The sequence below is a fragment of the Lycorma delicatula genome, chromosome 4 (assembly GCF_047948215.1).
Source record: "Lycorma delicatula isolate Av1 chromosome 4, ASM4794821v1, whole genome shotgun sequence".
Classification (NCBI taxonomy): domain Eukaryota; kingdom Metazoa; phylum Arthropoda; class Insecta; order Hemiptera; family Fulgoridae; genus Lycorma; species Lycorma delicatula.
Genome location: NC_134458.1, coordinates 45,500,204 through 45,525,514, shown reverse-complemented (window position 1 = coordinate 45,525,514; position 25,311 = coordinate 45,500,204). Strand labels below are relative to the sequence as shown.

At 27.6% G+C, this 25,311-nt stretch overlaps 2 protein-coding genes across 3 annotated transcripts in view; one reads left to right on the top strand and one right to left on the bottom strand.

Annotated features, from left to right (window-relative positions):
- The window catches only part of LOC142323340 (excitatory amino acid transporter 1-like), a 72,847-nt gene that overhangs the window by 15,989 nt on the left and 31,547 nt on the right, over positions 1 to 25,311 (top strand). Inside the window, exons 3-5 of the mRNA XM_075362838.1 lie at positions 5,663 to 5,818; positions 7,239 to 7,547; positions 9,799 to 9,841. Of these exons, the coding sequence (XP_075218953.1) occupies positions 5,663 to 5,818; positions 7,239 to 7,547; positions 9,799 to 9,841 (508 nt within the window). The remainder of the gene's footprint in view (positions 1 to 5,662; positions 5,819 to 7,238; positions 7,548 to 9,798; positions 9,842 to 25,311) is intronic.
- LOC142323341 (uncharacterized) lies at positions 1,528 to 24,022 on the bottom strand. Of its 2 annotated transcripts, XM_075362840.1 has the most exons (4): positions 23,619 to 24,022; positions 22,150 to 22,311; positions 10,008 to 10,073; positions 1,528 to 1,994 (listed from the first exon to the last, which is right to left on the bottom strand). In XM_075362840.1, the coding sequence occupies exons 1-3, from the start codon at positions 23,656 to 23,658 to the stop codon at positions 10,048 to 10,050; spliced, it is 228 nt and encodes a 75-aa protein (XP_075218955.1). In that variant the 5' UTR covers positions 23,659 to 24,022; the 3' UTR covers positions 1,528 to 1,994; positions 10,008 to 10,047. The 2 variants fall into 2 exon arrangements, with proteins under 2 accessions (XP_075218955.1, XP_075218954.1); XM_075362839.1 differs by lacking the exons at positions 1,528 to 1,994; positions 10,008 to 10,073 and adding an exon at positions 19,657 to 19,979.

Genomic DNA, 25,311 nt, shown 5'->3' with positions numbered 1-25,311 from the left:
TCTTTATTTTTGTACATTGGTTATTATTTTTATTTATTTTTTTGCATTTATTACTCATCTCATGTGTGACAATGAATATTTAACTAATTTTGTGTCTGAATCAACTATTCATCTGTTTGTTTATTGTTATATCACACAAAAAGACTGGGAAAATTTTAATGAAATTTGGTAATTGATTTTTTTTTAGCCAAAGAAGAGTCTAGGCCAAAAATATCAAACCCAAATCTGTCAAAGATAATTATAGTACACAGAACAAGTGAAGAATTATTTACATTTCTAACCTATGTGTGCAATGCCAAACACATTCCAATAACAAGTATTCCTTCATGAATACAACTTACTTTATATAACATCTTCACTCTTTCCTTATATAAATAAAAATAATTTTATTTACAATTAACAGTTCTTAAAATATAGGATAATATGGAACATTCTTTAAAGACAACCCTCTTCTAATTAATTGCATAAGCCTTGATACAGCAGAAGTAACAGTAAATTCAACATACTTTAATGTTTAAATTTACTTTTTATAAACAAAGATATATATATATATATATATGTATAAAGTAACTCTTTTACTACATATGTTCAAAGTGGGCTGCTCCTTGAGTACGTGCATATCTCTGTTGTTGTGATATCGCAAACTTTACTGCATATTATTATACAATAAAGTTTGATAGGATCTAAAGCATATCACTTGTGTTATAATTGTTCAGTTTATTCAAATAATGGATGGTTGTTTGTCAGCTGTCCTTTTAATTATCTCCACAGGTAAACAACACATATACTAAGCATACATTTTCACATTTCCTTAATAGCTCCTGTATCCACATAAACATCAACTGTAATGATTCTTAATCATAAATTATGTGATATTTAAAAAGAAAAAAGTGTTTAACTGAATAATTTTTTTTTCCTCACTGGTATAGTGCACAGTACTAAACTACGTCTACTAGCTGTAGTTGCCAGTTTATCCATATTTCTTTAAAGTAAAACTATAATGATGACCAGCCTAGAGGTTAGCATTTCTGTTTACTATAGGAGTCATGGGTTTGATGACACGTTAAAAAAAAAACATTTTTTCTCCTGTAGGCACTCTCACCAAGAACACAAATTTTTAAAATTTGGTCTGCATTAATTTTGCTTAGTGCTCTTAAGAACTCAGTCAGTGAAATTACCTCCTCATTAAAGGCATAAATTCCAAAAACAGCAAGAAAACATTAAATAAACATTTATTACCTTATTATTTTTCTGGTTTATATATATTTAAAATAAAACATCAAATAATTATTAAAATTATAATCTTTTTTCCAAAACCCAAGAGTGGTACATTTTCATACAGTAATATTTGTATTTTTTATAATTGCAAAGGAAAATCAGTATAATGAAATAAATTACAATTTTTTTTTAAACTTTTTTTATTCATTTATTTTGCATACAGAAATATATTTTATTGTTATTTATGTTGATTTAATGCAGTAAAAAAAGCTACTTCTCAATACATCAATTAAATTGTAAGCATTACATTGTGAATATATAAAACAATTTAAACTGCATGTGATAATTTGTAATTTATAGATCAGATCTGTTAAGAGTAATAAGATTTTTAAAATAAAACCTTTTTAGTTCTTATCTGGTGCTATCAGAAATCAATAAACATGAGTAGTCATTTTTTTTGTAGAGTTCTATATCTCTTAAAATTGTACTTACTTCATTGTTAATCATAATATAAAACAAATTACAAAATATTATACATTAAACACTTTTTTGAAATGGTTGTAACCACTTGAGAAAAAAGATGAAAATATTTATTATAAATGTCACGTTGTTTGTATGGATTCATAACTTATGAAGCAATGTTCTCTGATACAAAGTTATAATTAAATAAGGGAAATAAGTACTTAACTCAGATCATGATACAATCATATATTATACAGATCTCATCATGAATGGTATGTTTGCTATTCCATACATAACAGTGCTCCAGCATTTGCCTGAAAGGATCAAGAGAAATTATGACAAAACTTTGTTTAGACCAGGCTTATGAAGTACAAAATTATAAATAAAGAGAAGTGGTTAAATCTATATTAATAAATAAAAACAACTATTTTGTGAAAAACTAGTAATGAAGATAATAAACATTAATTATCTTTATTACAGGATGGTTTGAAAGAATTCTCCAAATTGGTTTTAATATTTTTATAGTACTTAAGAAATCTTATTCTTTATATTCTAGATTTATCTCAGTTGAATTAGTTAATCTCTTATGAATTATGTATATTTTTATGTTATATGTGTTACACATGTTTTAGTCTTGTATCATTTTTAGTCTTACAAGTTTTGAACAATCCCATATTTTTGGATAATATAATATTTTGTTAAATTTTCACATACATATGTATAGTTTATTTATTTTTAAAAATTATAATATTCATGTACTTCTATACAGAATTTGTAAAAATGTATGGCGCTTGCAAAGTACATTTACATGTTGTACATGCATTAGTCAGTGCTAATATTATATAATTCAATATTAGTATGCACATATATTTTATCAGATTTAGGATGGGTTTAGTAATCAAAGTATTGTAAATAATATTTTATTTTTTTATTTTTTTGTTAAAATCATAATAAAGTTATTAATTTATCTGAATAATGTTTTGTAGTTTTACATTTATGTGAAGAAAAAATATAATTAATTCTTAATACAATAATGATATTTCATAATTAATACATATATTAAATGACTTTAAAACAACTACTGGAAATAGGTAGTCTGTACTGCCAACAATGCTACCACTTTCCCCTTTCCCACAAGGCCACCTAGTGAGAATAAATTAGCTCTCAATGGGTACTTCCCATCCGTCATTGATCCCTCTTCCACTTGCTCACTTGCTTCATACAAACACGCACGCAAATATGGATCACTCTAAACTGACAGAAATATACAAAAGTGGAAGATTTTTTATTATGAATATTAGATCGTTTATGAAGACTTAAACTGGTTCTCAAATTACACCTCAAATTAAACCTTAATTAAACTGATTCTTTAAAATAACAAAATTTAAAAAAGGTAGAAGAACAGAACAATTTTTTTTTTAAATTGTTAAATTCATTAAAATTTTTATTTATCAGAAATGTAGTTCTTCCATGAATGTATTTAAACAACTTATGTGGGTAACTAATTATGATCTAAGTAATTTCATTTAATTATAGAACAGAAATTGCTTTAGACATCTTCTGTCATAGTTACAAGAAAAGGTTTGCATATTATTCATGATTATGATGCTATGATAATATAGTGAAACAGGTTGTGATGATGATTAGTACTTGATAGTATGGATAAAATTTGCTTATATTATAAAAAATAATTTTTACTAGCCTCTTATCTAATTTATTGTATTTTACAATTAGAATATGATTTATTAATATTTTTTATTTTGATTTTTTTATATCGCTCTTTTATTATTATTTTTACAAACCATTCTTTCTATATTATCTCCGGTATAAATTTGTAAAGATGATAAATATTTATTGAAATACAGTATATTAATATGAAAAAACTAACACCTAAAAGATATAGGCTCAATATAGTTAAAATGCACATAAAGATTTAAGGAGATAATATCCAGAATATTATGGAATTAAAAGACATCTTAGCTTGTAATAGTGGTTTGATGTATCACTTGGTGGTGTTACTAGTATATTCTGTTATTATTCAAGTTATGACATTTTCTAGAAGTAATGATGTTGGAAGAAATGACAGATTTTTTAAAATTATTATTGAAAATGTGTTTCCTCATGATTTTAAAACAGATGAAGAAAGGGGCCAAGAATTAGCATCAATTTTTTTGAAAATTTCTGGAAGGTGTTAAACAGCCCCAGAAAGATTTTAAAAGGTGTTTGTGACAATGTTTTAGTAAGATAAATACATTCTTTGTGTTTCAAGAAATATAACAATTAATGCTGGGCCATTCACAATCTTTGTGAGAAGGTGAGGCTTGGTAATATATAAGATGAATGCAAATGAAAAATGAACTGTATATGCATCTATTTGTCATCAAAGTAAACTTTTCCTTAGGTTCCTGATGGCTGGCTAAATACAGCAATACACTGTCTCTGTTGTGCTTCATCAGACTCATCTTTAAAGGAAGGATTTATTGTTATGGCCTTCAGACACAGTAAACAGGTTCACTTAGACATCTTAATGCTGATTATTTTTTTTTTGATACCATGATTACTGTGCACAAAAATTTAGTACCAACTAACTCACCACACTGACAATTCCAAATTCTGTTGTGACATTCTGTGGTTAGTGTATAAAGAAAAAAAAGATTCCTATTTTAGGTAGATTTCATAAGAAAGCCACCTATCGTAATGGATACCAAGATTCAACTGCTGGAAAATTTCGACAAATCTTCATGTTTCACATCCCTCAAACCCCAAAACCAGTCCGTCAAAGTTTATATATATATGCAATTAACCACACATCTCAGGAATGGTCGAACATGAGCTGGTGGAACATAAATGAAAAAATGAATATGAGCTGGTTGAACATGAATGGTCAAACATGGTTGAATGAGGATGAGGATGAAGAAAATGAAATATATATTATAATGCCGTAATTTTGTGCCAGTCACTTTCAAATTGATAAATACAATATATCGACCCAAAATCTCAGTTGAGTTTGTTAATAGACAAAATCGGATCGTGGGGCTGGAAATGGGGGACTTTTTTGAAAAAATGAAATATCTCTATAACTTTCTTATTAAGTAAAATATCAGATTCGTTTAAAGTTCCTATTATTCTTTGGATAAGGGCCTAAAACCTATCTAAGTAAAGTTTTTTGATATCACCAAACATTGGCTCAGGGGATGGAAAAAATGGGGATTTGAAAACAAAGAAATCATACTCCCTTAATAGGTACAGTATCAAATCAGTTTAAAGTGGTCGTTAGTCCTTTAAACATTACCTAAAACTTTTGTCTGAAAAATAGTTTTTGATATGACCAACCCTTATGACAAGGGATGACCAAAATGTTGCTGGAATTGGAAGAATATGGGGCTTGTCGTATGCTAAGCATGTGAAATGTTTTTTCATATGCAACCATTGTTGTATTGAGTAAATTTGAAATTTTTCTTAACTTTAAGGTGGAAATCTTTTTTATCCCCTACTTTTATTTTTTTACTGTTTGGCCTCCGGGAATTACTGTTCAGATATTACTTCAGAGGATGAATGAGGATGATATGTATGAGTGTAAATGAAGTGTAGTCTTGTACAGTCTCAGTTCAACCATTCCTGAGATGTGTGGTTAATTGAAACCCAACCATCAAAGAACACCGGTATCCACGATCTAGTATTAAAATCCGTATAAAAGTAACTTTACGTAGTAAAGTAACTTTTGTAGCCTTTACTAGGACTTGAACGCTGGAACTCAGCTTCTAAATCAGCTGATTTGGGAAGATGCGCTCACCACTAGACCAACCCTGTGGGTTATATCCCCTACTTAGCACCAGTGAAATCTACCTCCGCCTTCCGGCAAAGGGATTTTTTTATTCTCTTTTATATTTAATTGATTTGGTACTGTAATATATTTTATTTAATATTTATTTAAATAATTTGTTGTTGACATGTTTAATGAAATATGAACTGAATTTTACAGATCTTCTAGCCAACAAGATGACCGTTTGTTACAAGATGTAAAACACAAATCAACCACCAGTTGTTGGCGGCATAACCTTTTAACACTCCTTACAGTATCTGGTGTTCTAGGTGGTGTCTTTCTAGGGTTTTTCCTAAGATTATCTAGAGAAAAAAAGTAAGTGGAATTCATATTAATGAAGTGTAACAATTTCTTCATATGAATACTCAAATTAATTTGTAGTATAATTTTGTATAAAAATGATATGTGTGTTTTGTTTTTCAGTCACAATCATTATACTTTATAATTATTTTTTGTGTCATCAATTCTGATTACACAATTATGTGATTATTTTTTTAGAAAAAATAAATACTTGTTTTAATAACCAAATAAGACAAAACACTGATGTTTTCTCAATTTATATTGTGACATTAAACTCAATACATGTATAAAAATTATATGAGAAAAAAATAACATATTGTTAAATGCAACTTTTTAAATAAGTACTTGCATTTTATGATTTGGTATAAGAAAGGTGCAAAAAAGCTATTGTGTGTATATAAAAAATCTGGCTGATAACTTTGTGCAAGAGCTTTGCCTGCTGCATGCATGATATATTGTTTTTAAAAAGAGGTATAGTATGTCAGAGTCAGATTATTCTCTAACTCCCACTTCCATTTATTATTTTCTGGCACAGTTACAGTAATTGACTTGATTAGTGTGAAAGATTTGACTATCAATATAGCGTTATAAAAAATATCCTGTTTTATTTGTACTTCTTTCATTCTTAAAAATTAAGATGATTCTTTTTCCAAGAATTATACGTAAAGGCAGGTTTCATGAATGTATTATTTCATTTTGCATCTCTGGACAGAATAGTAAATAAACATATTTGTTAAATAGATCTCAGTTTGAAAGATAATTGCAAATATTTTAAAAATAAAAAAAAATAATATGCTTCCTAAATACCTATGTAGAAATGTAGTTACAGATCATTTTAGAGCTGCTATTCTAAATTAGTGTTGAATGGTTTTTAATGCGTTAATTAATATTTTTTAACTTTATTTTTTTGTAATTTTATTTATTTGCTATACTTAGTAACAGTTTTATTTTGTAAATAAATCTAATTCTGTTAAGATAATTTAATAAGTTTTCATTATCAGAGTAATTAGATTTCCTATGTATCACACTACAGAAAGCTGCCGATTTGTTAATAATATTGATATGAATTATTATTTATATTTGTATCTGGTTGTATTTCTTTACAGTATATGTTAGTCTCTATTTTATTTTATCTCTGACAAACATATAGTTACAATAATTATTTTACTGTAGGATTGTATGTTGGTTGTACATTTAAAAATTTTTATGATATAAATTTAGTATGTTCAAAGTAGCTATGTTCATGATTAAATCATGAACATAACTCTGTTTTGAACAAATTTGGATAAAAATATTCTTAAAACTAAACAAATAAAATAATTTATTTTAATTTAAGATATAACCACAATTTATCATAGTTAAATGTCCACTTTTATAAAATTTGTTTTTAGTCTATTTATTATATTATTAAAATTAAACATATTCTTTATTTTAGATGGAGCAACCGGGAAGTAATGTACGTCCAATTTATTGGTGATATATTCTTGAGGATGTTAAAGGCATTAATAATACCATTACTAGTTTCATCTATTGTATCAGCAATTGGTTCACTAGATTTGAGTCTCTCACGTAAAATTGGTACACAAGCAATTTGCTACTATATGGTTACAACTACTGTTGCTGTGATTGAAGGAATTGTTATTGTATTACTTATACATCCTGGAAGAGGAAATACTTCAGATATAACTCGTTCTGGCTCATTAAGGAATGTCACAACTGTTGATACATTACTTGATCTTGCTAGGTAATTTATTTATCATATGAACTAATCTTTTTTTCATTATTTCAGAGTCACCATGTCAGGCAAAGAAAACTGTAAATGCATCCCATCTCCAGGACAAGGACTTTTTGTGAACTCCCATGAAATACAAAATATGACCTATAATAAATAGTTATCAACTGAAGTATAAAAAGATTTTCTTCAAAAACCATTTACAAAAAAAAAACAAAATCCTTAACTAGATATACACTGCAGTTATTAAATAATCAATAAATGTGTATGTAGTTATATATATTTTTTTTATTTTATAAGAATAGTTCATTTTTTTTCTAATTTGCTCCCATAAACATAATCAGTTTGTAAAGCTTGATGCTCAATAAGTTCCAAATTTTTTTACCAGGAAAAGAAAGAATTTGAACAGAAGAATAATAACTCCAAGGTAAACCTTTTTAAAAGCAAATAGCCAAAGGTTCTCACCAAGCACCCATTAAAGTAGGTTAAGTTGGATGAAGTAGGATGACTTGATTCAGTTTTTTGCCAGAAACTGAGACATGATGAGCTTACCATGTCTTGGGATGTTTTCATGATGGATGATCCACTTCTAGGGTCAAAGTTCAGGTCTTTTCCTTCAAATAGAATATCACAGTCTTTTCAGTACCATTAATCTTTGCATCAGCCATTAATTGCACACTTGATCTTCTGTCAGACCATCTAACATCTGTTCATGTCTGGTACAGACATGAACAAAAATGATGGGTACCATCATTTTTGTTTTTTGTAGCTAACTTTTCATACCATCATTCATTAAGATCTCCACAACTTTCTTAAGTGAATTAATTTCCTCCCTCAGCCTCACTACATCAAATTCATGGGCGACTTCTAGTTGTGCGGCCAAAGCCTCCTTTATCCCTGAAGTTGGGAGATTGAAATTAAGACATTTCTCCTTCAAGAAAACTTCAGTTTGAATACTCCATTTAAAATTTACTTAAAAATAACAAAAATTAAAAACTATATATCTGAAAATTAGCTAAATGTCCAAAAAAATGTTAATCTTAATTAAAATAGGAAATGTACACATTAACTCAATGAAACTTGATTCTCAGTAGACACATCTGTACCATAGCGTCCAAACCTCGACCCTACAATTCCTTTCAAAATTAATTTTAAAAAATATGAAAAATCTGTATTACAGTAAAATTTAAGAAAAGGATTTTTTTTTCAAGAAAGAAAAAATATTTTTATATTAAATTTAAATTACAAATGATTTACTATAAAAATCAATGGAACTGTGTTTACTGAATGTCTTTTCAAACCTAATTAAACAACAAAAACTTACAGCTTTTTTATAATTCTTACATTACTTAATACATTTGTCAGTTGAAAACTACGATGAAAATTTCATTACAATAAAATATTTATTGTATTTAATGTTATATAACATGTCTATTAATGTTGGCTAACCAACATTAATAGACATGTTATATAAAACACAAAATATATGCATTAGCAAACATCAACAAACAATTATAATAAATTACCTACAATTTCATGTAAAGGATGCTATGTTACTTTCAAAACTATAATAGTAAAGGTCATATAATTAATCGACTGGCAAATACAGTAACCCAAGTGTATACAAATTAATCTGCAGTTACTGCATTAAAATCTGCATTAGGCACGCTGCAGACACATTCATCCACACATACAAAGAAAACAAACATATCACAGAATAACACAATCAATTTTTACATATTTTATTATAATTGCATCTTTGGATTTAAGCATGATCTCAAAATATTGAAAAATATAAAATATGCAAACACTCTAAATTCAAAAATAACAACATATTAAATTAAAAAACCACAACATAGATAAAATATTATCTGATTAGGAGTCTGAACCAATTCATGAAAAACCTAAAACAGTGCATGTAACTATGAATTACATGCAACTATGTAATTACAGAATTGCATGCACTTCCTGTTGGAAGTGCGTATAATTCTGAGTATTCTATCAGTACTATGTTAGGTATTTTGAAAGTCATCTAAAATAAATTTACGTATTTTAATTTTGTTTTTATTATGCTAATAAATTTTAAAATGTTCTTTTTCACTGTACAAATATTAAGGTCAAACCAGTCAAATAACTATGAAATGAAAAATGAAGGCTGTTATCAATGTAAAAAAAATTACTGGAAGCTTTTCGTAAAATTTAAGATATGTAAAATACATAAATGCTTGTAATTAATTGTGAATAATTATTATTTTTATTACAGGAATATGTTTCCACCTAATCTGATTCAAGCTTGCATTTCTCAGGTAAGAATGAATAGTACTTGGCAATGTTAAAAAACATAACATATTTATATATAAGGTAATATTCTAAAGAGAATATATTCAAGATTAGATAATAGTAATAATAATAATAATGTTGTCCAAATTAATGATTAACCTATACACTGTATTTCAAGAAAGATATCCTTACCTTAGATGTACAATCTTATTTTGCATGGAAGAAGATATTTTCACAAGTCCTTGATTTTAATTTCTGCTGTAAAAAATACTAAATTTTAAAAATTGCATAAATCAAGATAACAAATGAAAACATTTATTTGATAAGCAGAAATTACATCTAACAGTGTAACATAGAATTTTTCATTTTAGAGTTTTATTTAAAATTAACAATTTTAAACATTTAACAATGTAATGTAGATTTTTCAGCTTTAAACTGTTATATTAGTACTTTGATATAATTTTAAAAATTGAATATTTTTTATAAAAGAAGTGGTGATGAAATTGCCTCAGAAAATATGTTCTTTAAAATAAGTATATATTACTGACATAAAAATGTGTTAACTATACCTTGATTTTACTCCTTCAATAATTTGAATAACATTATGTAATAAAATACAGTGGTATTCATATTAATATAATCAAAATAAAGAAAAATATATATGACATTTTAATTATTAGGCCATATTTTGCAGTTTTTTAGGAACCCCTAAACTGGTATGATATCTGATAAAAATATCTAATAAAAAATCAGTATTAACAAATAAGTAGTGATTACATTAAAAAATAACTATAAGATAATTATTCCTTCCCACTAAAATTAAGGTTGTTACTAAAAACACAGCAATGGAAAACTACAGCTGCTTTTTTTCCAAGAAAATGTGGCTCTCTGCATTTTCATATAGCAATAATGGAGGTGCCTTCCTTGGTCAAATATTCCGGAGGTAAACTAGTCCCCCGTTCGGATAACCAGGTGGGGACTACTAAGGAAAGGGTCACCAGAAAATTAAAAATTACATTCTACGAGTCGGAGCGTGGAATGTTAGAAGTTTAAAAAAGGTTGGTAGGCTAGAAAATTTAAAAAGGGAAATGCATAGGATAAATGTGGATGTAGTAGGAATTAGTGAGGTTCGGTGGGAAGAGGAAGGCGACTTTTGGTCAGGTGATTTTAGAATAATTAACTCAGCTTCAAATAATGGGCAGGCAGGAGTAGGTTTCATAATGAACAAGAAGATAGGGAAGAGAGTAGAGTATTTCAAAACGCATAGCGATAGAATCATTGTAATAAGGATAAAATCAAAACCAAAACCAACAACAATTGTTAACGTCTATATGCCTACAAGCGCCCATGATGATGATGAGGTAGAGTGTGTATACGAAGAGATTGATGAAGCAATTAAACACATAAAAGGAGATGAAAATTTAGTAATAGTTGGAGATTGGAATGCAAGCATTGGAAAAGGCAAGGAAGGAAATATAGTGAGTGAATACGGGCTGGGCAAAAGGGATGAAAGAGGGGACCGACTTATAGAGTTTTGCACGAAGTATAATTTAGTAATTGCCAAAACCCAATTTAAAAATCATAATAGAAGAATATACACTTGGAAAAAGCCAGGCGATACTGCAAGGTATCAGATAGATTATATCATGGTTAAGCAAAGACTTAGAAATCAACTCGTTGACTGCAAAACTTACCCTGGAGCAGACATTGATAGCGACCATAATTTGGTGATAATGAAATGTAAATTGGGGTTTAAAAACCTGAAGAAAAGGTGTCAGATGAATCGGTGGAATTTAGAGAAGCTTGAGGAAGAGGAGGTAAAGAAGATTTTTGAGGAGGACATCGCAAGAGGTCCGAGTAAAAAAGATAAGGTAGAAAATGTAGAAGAAGAATGGGAGAATGTTAAAAAGGAAATTCTTAAATCAGCAGAAGCAAACTTAGGCGGAATAAAGAGAACCGGTAGAAAACCTTGGGTTTCAGACGATATATTGCAGCTGATGGATGAACGTAGAAAATATAAGAATGCTAGGGATGAAGAAAGTAAAAGGAACTATCGGCAATTAAGAAATGCTATAAACAGGAAGTGCAAACTGGCGAAAGGAGAATGGATTAAAGAAAAGTGTTCAGAAGTGGAAAGAGAAATGAACATTGGTAAAATAGACGGAGCAAACAGGAAAGTTAAAGAAAATTTTGGGGTACATAAATTAAAATCTTATAATGTGTTAAATAAAGATGGTACACCAATTTATAATACGAAAGGTAAAGTCGATAGATAGGTGGAATATATTGAAGAGTTATACGGAGGAAATGAATCAGAAAATGGTGTTATAGAGGAAGAAGAGGAAGTTGAGGAGGATGAAATGGGAAAACAATACTGAGATCTGAATTTAAGAGAGCATTAAAAGATTTAAATGGCAGAAAGGCTCCTGGAATAGATGGAATACCTGTAGAATTACTGCGCAGTGCAGGTGAGGAAGCGATTGATAGATTATACAAGCTGGTGTGTAATATTTATGAAAAAGGGAAATTTCCATCAGACTTAAAAAAGTGTTATAGTAATGATACCAAAGAAAGCAGGGGCAGATAAATGTGAAGAATACAATTAGTTTAACTAGTCATGCATCAAAAATCTTAACTAGAATTCTATACAGAAGAATTGAGAGGAGAGTGGAAGAAGTGTTAGGAGAAGACCAATTTGGTTTCAGGAAAAGTATAGGGACAAGGGAAGCAATTTTATGCCTCAGATTAATAGTAGAAGGAAGATTAAAGAAAAACAATCCAACATACTTGGCATTTATAGACCTAGAAAAGGCATTCGATAACGTGACTGGAATAAAATGTTCAGCATTTTAAAAAAATTAGGGTTCAAATACAGAAATAGAAGAACAATTGCTAACATGTACAGGAACCAAACAGCAACAGTAATAATTGAAGAACATAAGAAAGAAGCCGTAATCAGAAAGGGAGTCCGACAAGGATGTTCCCTATTTCCGTTACTTTTTAATCTTTACATGGAACTAGCAGTTAATGATTTGGAGTAACAGTACAAGGTGAAAAGATAAAGATGCTATGATTTGCTGATGATATAGTAATTCTAGTCGAGAGTAAAAAGGATTTAGAAGAAACAATGAACGGAATAGATGAAGTCCTACGCAAGAACTATCGCATGAAAATAAACAAGAACAAAACAAAAGTAATGAAATGTAGTAGAAATAACAAAGATGGACCACTGAATGTGAAAATAGGAGGAGAAAAGATTATGGAGGTAGAAGAATTTTGTTATTTGGGAAGTAAAATTACTAAAGATGGACGAAGCAGGAGCGATATAAAATGCCGAATAGCACAAGCGAAACGAGCCTTCAGTAAGAAATATAATTTGTTTACATCAAAAATTAATTTAAATGTCAGGAAAAGATTTTTGAAAGTATATGTTTGGAGTGTCGCTTCATATGGAAGTGAAACTTGGACAATTGGAGTATCTGAGAAGAAAAGATTAGAAGCTTTTGAAATGTGGTGCTATAGGAGAATGTTAAAAATCAGATGGGTGGATAAAGTGACAAATGAAGAGGTATTGCAGCAAATAGATGAAGAAAGAAGCATTTGGAAAAATATAGTTAAAAGAAGAGACAGACTTATAGGCCACATACTAAGGCATCCTGGAATAGCTTTACTATTGGAAGGACAGGTAGAAGGAAAAAACTGTGTAGGCAGGCCACGTTTGGAATATGTAAAACAAATTGTTAGGGATGTAGGATGTAGAGGGTATACTGAAATGAAACGACTAGCACTAGATAGGGAATCTTGGAGAGCTGCATCAAACCAGTGAAATGACTGAAGACAAAAAAAAAAACACCTATCATCATTCTTGTTAATTTCACATAATTATTTGGATTTTTCATATGTTAAGAAAACAATATATATTTTTGTATACATAATAAAAATTGTTTTTAAACTCAAAATAAAATAAATTATTAGTTCAACCTATGCTCCTTAATTTCAGCCAATTTAATTTTATGTGAATTAGATATGTCCAATTAAAAATTTAAAATTATTTTGGGAACCAAATATTATAAAATATGGAACTTGCACTTACCCTTGGTCAGTATTTCTTTCCTTAATCATTATTTCTTATTTTTAAATAATTTGAAGAAAATAGTAATTAAAATCAATAGTCCCCTAAGAAAAAGAAATTCATTAACTTTATTTAAATTATTATTAACAGATGCCTGATTTTTATCATAATAAATGTTCCCTAGTAACCAGTATAATAACCTGTTATTAAAAAGAATTATTTTCAAATACTATTAATCAGCTCCTAGCAATTTTTTTTTGTTCTGAACAGGTTCAAATAAATTATGATAAAGCATACTCAAATCACAAACAGAAAAACAAAATTGCAAATAAATAAGTTTTACACCTCACCAAATGCAAATGGTTGGGATCATTTCTACATACCAGACAGGAAAAACGTTTTTTCAAAAACTTTCTGGTTTTTAGCCATTTATAATTCCTTTTCATAATTGTCAGACAATGATTAGCTATCTAATGACTTAAGAAGAATTTCTTCTTTTTTTTTGTTATATATTTGTTTATCCTGATTTGATCTTGTTTCTTTTCACCAGTCATTCTTTTCCCTAAGTCTTTCTCTTAAAACCAGTAAATCTTTGGATATGCATTCATTTCTTGATGGGTTTTTATTTTTGAATTCATTTGTCCTAATGCCACATTGATTTGATTTATAAATAAATTTCTGTTAAGTTCAATTTTTAATTATGCTAGATTTCTGAGAAATCTTAATATTTCATCACTTACTCAGCTTTATTAAAAATTTTATTACTTTATATCCATGATCGGAAAATTTATTATTTTCTTCATAGATCTTACTGTTAATTTAAATTTGTTATTATCTATGATGGTACCCTAAAACTATAATTTTATTTTCCCTTAAACTCTCTAAACATGAAACATTTTCAGAAAATTTATTTATTTCAATTTCTAACTGAAGAATTTTCTACCCCTAATAATTCCATATTATTATTGTTAAACAACAATTGTGAGAACAAGTTCCCGCAAGTTTGATTTCATTTCTTACTTTTAAAGTTAATACATTTTACTTCTGAAGTATATTTAGAATAGATAACTACACAGCTATTTTCATGTGACTTTGTACAATAATAATCAGCTAATATAATCTACAATATTAAATTTATTTATTTCTGTTTTAACTCATGTTTGATAAAAGCCACAACGTTAGGTAAGGTTACCATTAAAATAAGTAAAATAAAATTTGTAAACCCTATTTATTATAAATATATTGAATATTCTGACACAGTACTTTATTTTCTTCAAAATCTTTTAGTGATTTTTTTTTATTCTTGCTTGTGTAAAAACAGTATGTACTAAGTTTACATCTGGTAATCTCAATCTATTTGTATTGTTTTTTCTCATTTTAGTAACTAACTACTAATATATTCCTTTGATAATCTATTGCAGATAATAATATTGTTTTTCTGTGAACCCAGTTTTAGGAAAATTCACATAATCTAAACCTCTTTTCCTGTTTTTAACCTCTTTTAGATGTTGTATTTACCCAGGTTATTTCATCTGCTGATTCTAAACAATATGAAATCAACTCAATTAACCTATTCCAGAATACATTTTTCCAGATTTATTGATGTGTAAACAGTAAAAGTGATACAAAGTATTCACTTACCTTTTATTTATGAAACAAATACCCTAATTTAAGTTTATTCTTCTTATTTTTAAGATTATTTATTCTGTTGTATTTAAATTTATTTTATTAATTACTTTGTTTTATTCTAGTTTATCATGTCTAGCTGGAATTACTCCACTGAACCCTATTTTACTTGAAATTTTGGATTGTCAATTGTGCAAGTAAAACGGTTTAGTTAAAAGAGGTTTATAAATATTATTCAATTATTAACAGTTAAATAGGATTTAAGATTGTTATTTCAGCATGTATAGATGGAAATCCCTAACTCAAACAAGATAAAATAAACTATTTTTGTTTACTTATTTGTATCTTAATGGGTCAAATCCTTTGGGTCACAATTAAGTTAATTAAGAGTATAAAAATATATAATATTAATACTTCATTTAAAAAGTCTTTATTTCTTATTAGAGAAATAGAAAATTTTATGCAATTTGTGTAAACAAGTAACTGAAGTTTTACTCTCCGTTTTTTCTGTCATTGAAATCTCTTTTCCTGATACAAGTTTAAAAGGGAGGCCTTTTTCTTGATATAAAATAATCAGCTCTCATGAATTATAAATTTTTTCATTCCAAGTTTTGAAAGCGACAAATTTACTAATTTTTGTTTGTCAGTTTTAGAGATTTGATGGCATATTGATTTGTGTTAATTCTTGTATTTTGACTATGAAATTAAAAATCTATTATATCTTTTATTATAGTTTACATAATTTTCATAATTGTGCATTTACAGTAATATTAAAAAGGAATTTTTATGCAGAGTATCTCATTTTATTTCTTGTAATGTAACTTGAATTTTTAAAGGAATGATAGTTCTAATTCTAATTTATAAATTACCTCTTCCTCAAATTTTTATAATTAATGACATATTTGAAGGGATACAAATCTTACTGTTATTAAAATATCACAAGCAAGATTAGAAATTCATTTTATATAAACAATAGGAGTTTGTAAATTTATATTTTACATTATCACATAAAAAATATCTACTTCCTAATGTAACTAAAGGATTCTTGCCGAGTATGTAATTAGTGAAATTCACAGAAGTGTAAACATCTGTGAATTTAATAAAAAATTAAACATCATTTAATAAAAAGAAGCTTGCATAGTGAACCAGATTTGATAAATTTAAGATTATTTGGGTGGTTAAATTAATATTAATTCAAGAATATTATAAAATGTAATGGAAGAAAGAATTAAAAGTACATTCCAAAAGCTTTTATTTCTGAATAAATTATCTTGAATAATAACAAATACAGTAAAAACAAATAATCCCTGAGTTAATATATATATTAAAATTGTACTTCTTTCATTACTGGCTCTGTTATGTGACTTCTGAAATATATTTTTATCCACTAGTGCATGAATATGCCAGTAATATCTGGCTATATAGAAAACACAGGCTGTAAGCAACCATACCTCTTCCTTGCCCAACTGTTCCAAAAAATCTTGACTACAAATTTGAAATCAATTGTTTAAATATTCACTCTTACATGTTATATTCTCTTTTAATGAACTAGTTATCAATTAAAACCTTTTCCACCTTTATTTTTTGCCAAGTGTTTATAACTTAACAACATCCCCATGGTTTTAAAGCCAAAGAATTATTGATATCAGGTAAGAATTTTTAGGTTTCCTTGACATTACTGTAATGTCAACAAACAAATTATTTTCAGTTACTTTATAAAACATAAATGCAAAGGTTAGAAATGAAAACTGATTTCAGCTACTTTGTATCTTACACAAAAATTTTCCATAACCAATTACTCCCTTCTATTAAATTTTCAACCCTTACATTATTTGATATAAGTATAGCAGAGCTGTTCTAGCAAGGTGCTTTCTCCTCTACTTACAGCTGTACATCTACTCCTCTCTGCAAGCACCTTGCTATAACTGCTCGGCTATAATAAGTTATCAACTGAATGATAGCTGAATATAAAGTAATCAGGTTTTAATTTTTACCTAGATAATTGAAATTGTATTTAACATGGATTCTATGTACCCACCGGGTTGGTCTAGTGGGTAAATTTGTCATCACAAATCAGCTGATTTTGAAGTTGAGAGTTCTAAGGTTCATATCCTAGTAAATTCAGTTACTTTTATATGGATTTGAACACTAGACCATGGATAGCGGTCTTCTCTGGTGGTTGGGTTTCAATTAACCACACATCTCAGGAATGGCCGACCTGAGACTGTACAAGACTGCACTTCATTTACATTCATATATCATCCTTACTCATCCTCTGAAGTAATACCTTATGGTGGTTCCAGAGGCTAAACAGAAAATAAAGAGTATAAAGGGATTCTATGTACTACTAAATTTTTTGTAAGTTTCAAGTTAACTGGAATTAATTCTCAGTTCATTCTTTATCCCTTGATTATACGTGTCTGCTATGCTGAAATTTCTTATGAGCAAAATAATTGATGGTTTTAGGATTAAAATAACATAGATGAAATCAGATATCACTTAATACCGGTTGCTTTTGGTAGATATTTTTTTCCTGGAATAGATGGGTATAGATCAATGGGAATTACTAAGAAGACTAATGTGAATAGCATAGCATACATTACGCTTTAAAAGGTTTTATTGGGCATGGATCTATTAAAAAAAGTTAATCCTACTTCAATAGCTGAAAGCTTTCAGCTATTGAAGTAGGATTAAAGAATTGCAGACTTTTCTGGTGGAACAAGCTGGCGGAGGAGAGCTAATAGTAACTTAATAAGTTCTCCCTATATACCCAACAATCTACACCACATATGATGCACACATGCATGCACATACACACACACACACACACACACACACACACACACACACACACACACACACACACACTATTCATTATATTAATACATATTAGAACTTTTTTATTAACTGGACAATCAAATTTACATAATATTCCTCTACAAAATAATACAAAAGTGCATCGTTATATTAAATATTTTTTTTAATACTGATCTACAACTAAGTAGGCAACATAACAATAATTATAATTCATAGGGCCATCCATAAATTTTATGTTACATAATTAGGAAGAAAAATTGTTATGAAGTTTATGACAGTATAACTATGAGGTGGAAAGGTTTGACAAATATATGAACAATTATATTAGAATAATTTGAAGAAAAATAAGACTGAAAGGTGAAACAGGATCTTATTTTGCATGTTTATCAATGTCACTCTGACTGTTCATTCCAATTAATAATGACAATGAAAATTATGGACATAACCATTATCAATTTTGGTTTATACTGTATTTAAAATCTAGGAGTAGTGCAAGTAAATTATTTTTGCTGATTTTTTTTTATTGTTAATGATTATTTTAGTAATGTCTATTAGTAGTAATCTGTAATATTAGGAATAATATCTATTATATTAATCACTGCTACTATAGTAATGGTTTTTGTTTTTTGCTTGAAAACAGGATATTTTAATTATATTTTTAATACATTCTGCAAAAAAAAATCCTTTATACATTACACATTTGTTTTTATTTTTTTTTATTTTTTTTTTTTTTGGAGTAGTCTGAATGTAAAAGGCGCAGTAGTATGGCTGTTAGCCACTAATATATACACCAACAGCATGCAATGAAACTGTAATCTGGATTGTGTAAAGTTGATGTTGTACAGGTGGCAGTTAATTAAATATGGCTTCTGTTGATGGCATTTTATCTTTTTAAGAAACAAACTTTAAAAAATTTTTTTTTAAAATGGAAGGTTTGAAATAAGTATTCTTTACCCTTTAATTTCCTGAATACTTCTCTCTGAAAACACTGCAAATATTGTGGAACCATCAAGTATGCTATTGCATTATAGTGTGGTATCTGAGTTTACAATCAGTTGAGGATAATATAACATAATCAGATCATTTAATTTGTTACTTTATTAGTTTTCATTTTAAGATTTTGGAGAAGTCATGACATAATGTGAGGCTGGGTTTTGTCCAACATGGTGGCAGGGGAATTAAGTAATGTAATGTAATTTAAATAATGTGACATAATTTATGAACATCCCCGCAATGACTAAACAACTTAAGTATCTACAGGTACTCTCCCTAATAATGTGGATATTTACATGTACCATAAAAAAAGTATACAAAATGCTACAAGCATTCATGTAGTTACACACATTTATTTCAATGAGTTATCTAAACTTGCATGTTATCAAAAATGTATTAGTTCTGATGAAGTTTGAAGCTGAACAATTATTAATTATAATAATGTAAATAATAATTTATAATAAAAAATAAAATATATGTAAATAAAAGTATTTTATGGGATATTAAAGCAGAAGCTTGATTGCATAAATGCGTGTCACAGAAACAGGTTATTTCAATGTCTGTAAATTTGCGGTTAGTTGAATAATAACACCCTGGTCTATGAACGTAGTAATTGTACGCTGTTCTTCTTAAAGCACATCCCCGAACGGTATGACCTAAACATAGAATTATTATTTACATTTAATAACAACATAAGATGATGGAATAAAACATAAGTATAGATAACTATATGGCATTATGGAGGATATATTACATTCAGCTTTTTTTATCCATAACAATGAAATATATAATATATAAATATAGTTAACAACTACGCCAAACAGAAAGTGGAATTTAACATTCAATAGAATGCTATTCTTAAACAAAAATTGTTTTTTATAAAAAAAAAAAAAAAAACGACTAATATTCTTTGAGACATTCAGGTGTTGTAAAAGATGTAGTTACAACTCATTATCTCATCTCATTTTGCTCTAGACAAATTAATTACTTCATATTAACTATCAAACCTTAATCTTACTGAAAAGTTACCAACTGCTAAGTTTAATAATTATTTAAATAATTTACTGATAAAACTACCAATTAATTAAACAGTTACTTACTTCAGTGTTAAAAATGCTCTTACATCTGTGCAGTATTTCCTCAATTTTATAAAATATTTAAACTGCATTATTAATAAAATATTAGGAGTTTGTTTCCATATAAGAACCATTTTAAGATATTGAACATAAGACTAGAGTCATTCATTGTACTGGTGTGAAAACACATTTAACATTGATTGATAGTTTTAATTATAATAATAATAATAATCTACAAAATTACAAATGTATATAAATCCAAAATATTTTATAAATTATTTACTTAAAATCTGAAACCAAATGGACATTTCAATTGCTAATCAACTATCATCAGTAGACATTGCTCTAGCTATGTCTAGAAACTCGGCCTCTATCCTCAGAAATGCTAATTATAAAACTAGACCTATTGAAAGTGCAGGATTTTATAAATTGATTTCTAAAGACAATAATTATAGTTTAGAAGAGGTAGGGAAAACTAAAAAAAAAAAGACAAACTAGTATAAAATAGCATTTGGCTTATAATAAATATAGAATAACAAAGAAGTTGACTAGTCCCATCACTTCATATAAACTGATTAATAAATTAGGTTTTTAGAAATGATAGTTCTAAAAATCTACATAATAAACAAAAATTAGACGTGAGAAATACTTTATGCAGAAACTAAATGTGAGAAATTCTTTATGCAGAAACTTCCTTGTTGAGCGATAATAGGGTGACTGTTTTTTTTTGTTTTTTTTTTCATATTTTTAGATATAAGATTACTGTTGTTTGAAATTTTAAATTTATAAAATCTTTTTGTGAAAGCTTTTTTTAATCACAGGAGTATTAAGGCAATGAAAGCTTATCCCTTCCCTTAAATTTCATTCATTGAGAGGAATGGCTCTTTGACTAGTTCAAGCTTTATGCTATTTTAATCTTTCTTGAGATAAGTTTTATCTGCCCAGCCTTAATAAGAGCCACTGGGTTGGTCTAGTGGTTAACGCGTCTTCCCAAATCAGCTGATTTGGAAGTCGAGAGTTACAGCGTTCAAGTCCTAGTAAAGCCAGTTATTTTTACACGGACTTGAATACTAGATCGTGGATACCGATGTTCTTTGGTGGTTGGATTTCAATTAACCACACATCTCAGGAATGGTCGAACTGAGAATGTACAAGACTACACTTCATTTACACTCATACATATCATCCTCATTCATCCTCTGAAGAATTATCTAAACGGTAGTTACCGAAGGCTTAACAGGAAAAAGAAAGAAAGCCTTAATAAGAGGCATGCATCGAGTACAGGGGGCAATATGAATTAATGAAGTTTAAAATTGTTTCAGTATTTTTAGGCTAAATTTATTATTTCTGTTGGGATTAAAAAAAGAAGAATAACTTTTTTTATTTTTACTCATATTCTAAAAATACTCATTTTATAATGTTTCATAAATACTGTTTACTTAACTAATATTATGTTTTTATATTGCTTCTTTTTAAATTTATTTACTTCTCTTTTAATATACACTTTATCTTCAGTATCTATTGATGACTGTTTAGCAACTAAAATGACCATCAAGTTTGTGATTTTAAGGAAAACAATGTTTGTGAATGGGTTTTTTAAGTTAATCTTGTTTCCATTCTATTTCAATAATCATTTAGCAAAGTTCTTTATTTGTATTTTGCTGTTTTATGTTAAACATGATGAAATATTAATTATCACAAATAAATTAATTTATCATAAGCATAAATGTATATATAAATAAATGTATACCATTACGAGTAATTGTCTTCACACAGTAACTGTCTTTAAAACATGATCCTTCAAATAAAAATCCAGGTGTAAATTCTTCGCATGGAAAGTCAAGACCAGTGTCTGTTTCACTACCACAATGGTAGCATTGAAGAGATTTATGACTTATTTGCTTACAGATTGCTGAAATTAAAAAGAAAATTGTTTTAATACAATTTTAATAGACCTAGGAATTAAATAAAATATTTTTTTGTTAATTTGTGCAGCTTTCATTTTTGTATTAATTTATACATTGAACTTTTAATTAACAGATAAAAAATCATATGCTTTAACTACTGCCATCTACCTATTAGCATATTAATAATGTTGACAATCTACTGAGAACAAATAAAAGCAGTACAACACAGCTATCCATATTTTAATCAAACAATAATTTGCATGTAATGCCAACTTAAACAATTTATAAATTAAAAAAGTAATGATGGAACTTACCAGAATTTATAATTCAGTTTATCATTTGAACAAAAGCTTCTACATAGTTGTTCTTTAATTTCAAGCTAACAACCAAAGCTATAATGGAGGACAGCTTTAAAGTCTTCTTTTTTTTTTATTAAAATTATACAATAACTATTTCAAAATTGGCTGCCAAGTATCATTAATCATTAACCCTTAGTAAATGCTTAAGTAATGAGAAAATCTTTGTTTTTATTATTATATCCCTAATGTGGAAATACCTCATTGTAAATTATCACTTATTAAAATTAAATTTCATAGTCATTCTAAAACATAAGAGGCACAAGTAGCTGCAACCTCTTTAAAGGTTAATTTAATTATTTTTTTGTGCGACTAAAAATTCATATTCTTTATGTACCCCTCCCCCATCACATAAAAATGTCATTCTTAATTATACTTCTGTTTTTTATAAATTTTAATAAAAACATTGTTCAACAATTTTCAACTACTTTCATAACTAAAAATTATTATAATATGAAATTTACATAGGAGAATAAATAATCAGAGAAAAGTGCACATAATTTTCTGAGATCACTATTGCAGATATTAACAGGAAGAAAAAACTGCAATATTTTTGTAATTACAGTTTATTTTTAATTACTGTTCATAGAGAAAACGTTTTGGCCTGGCGTTTAATATTTTTTTAATTATTTGCAAACAGTAATTTTTGGATTTATTACTTTTTTTTATTTTTATTTTATTATTTATAATTGATTTTATTTCTTAAAAGTCTTAGTTTTTATAATTTCAATTTTTAATTACTTTTTTTGTTCTATATATTATAAATAATATAAATTAGCATTTATTAACATATAATTTAACTATAAAGCTATATATTATTTTTAAATTTATATGTAAGTATAAAATATATATTGGTCTAGAGCATGAATATAAGTAAAGCTGAAACAAAATTTAACATGTGGAATTTAGTGAAATAAATTGAAATTTTAAGTAAATGAATAATAATAAATATTTACCTGAACGAATTATCATAAATAAAATGATATACAGAATCATTTTCTTTTATTTAAATCAAAGATACAAGTAATTTTGGAAGCAGTCATTTAACTAATCCACTTCTGTAAAAAAAGACCATGAATAAACAAATCTCTGAATCATACATACACAAGTTCTCAAACATATGCATATGCTTAATTTGTTACTATGTTCTATAAATGGAATACAAAACTGTATGTAGTCATCATTGGTTATTGCATTATGTTGTTTGTTTATAACACAGAATTTGCGTGAAATACAAAACTAAGAAGTTCTCATACTATACAACCGCGACCTGTTTTCTATTTATAAAATTTAAACAACTTTTGTAATAGTGAGGATAAATTATTTTTGAGAGTTGGCATTTATTATCAAAAAGCCTGTATGCATAATACTACTATAATTCTTTATATCATTTAAATATTTTAACAATTTAGTTATCTATTCTACAGGAAGTAAAACCCACTATTTTATCATTATTGTTTCCCTGTTCCTTCTTTTCATTAAACCATAACATCTTATTCTAGTGATAGCTTTTCACTAATCCTGAAAATTGCTATCCTAATAAAATATTATTCTGAAAATATAAATTTTATTTTCTTTATCAATAAAGTAATAGCCTGATATAGTTGCCTCAAATGAATTTTTATTGTTAAACAATAAATTACAAATTTAAAATCAATTTCGTTACGTGTTAAAATTTTTAGTCTTTTTTTATTATTACTATTTTTTCATTATAAATCCATAAATGTAAATCTTTTTAAAAAACATTTTTTTCTTGTGTTGACTGACGTTTTTTTCTCCTGACTGATTTTAACAAATTTATAAAAATAAAACCCTTTTCATACCTATATTTGTAAAAGAAACTTAAAAATACTTTTTATTTAATTCTTTTAAAAAAGTCTGGTTTCCTCTTAAAAAGCAATTGATTTTGAGCAAAACACTTATTCCTATCCCTTACCAGGCTTACAGCATCAATTTTATAGTTACTTGCTATTATTCCAATAGTTCATTATGCTTCCAATCTAATAAAATAACAAAGTTGGAAAGTTGGGAGCTTCATAAAATTTGATAAAATACTTTAAATAAACGAAAACATTGTCAAATCAACTACAAAACTTTATAATCTGATGATTGTACATCTATATATCCTGGTAATAAATTATTGAAAATAAAAGATTTGAAGAAAGGCAAGTGATAGAAAAAAATACAATCTATAGATAAATGTAATCAAGGCCATACATGGATCGGTTAAGAAATTGTGTTATTTTACCTCATTTTAAACTCTTCCATTCATAATTTTTCAATATGTTTCCTCTTTCAGATTCATCTTGTAATTAAATTGAATACATTTTGGTTTTATGATGGATTTTTTTTTTTTTTTTTTGCTTGATAAATTAATCCTCCAGACTCAAAACTTGTACAAGGGAATATAATGGAAATTTTTATAGTGTGTGAAAAATGCCACGCCTGGTCAGAATTCAAACCTGTGACCTCCAGATGAAAGGTCAAGACACTACCACTACCACTCCACCATGGAGATCGGTGGAGTGATAACTATTTGATAAACTTTTTAATGTATTAATTTGCTACTCTGTTTTGTTTGTTTTTTTAAATTTAAACATCTCTTATCAAGTTAAAACTTTAAATAAAAAAGGAACAGCACAATATAAC

What these genes read in the sequence shown, in the direction of transcription:
- LOC142323341 (XM_075362839.1), bottom strand. Translation starts at nt 23,658, where the DNA reads ATGATTCTGTATATCATTTTATTTATGATAATTCGTTCAG. An exon ending in ATTTATGATAATTCGTTCAG is followed by an intron (nt 22,312 to 23,618) that starts GTAAATATTTAT and finishes TTTTAATTTCAG; the next exon opens with CAATCTGTAAGCAAATAAGT. An exon ending in GAAGACAATTACTCGTAATG is followed by an intron (nt 19,980 to 22,149) that starts GTATACATTTAT and finishes TTCTATGTTTAG; the next exon opens with GTCATACCGTTCGGGGATGT.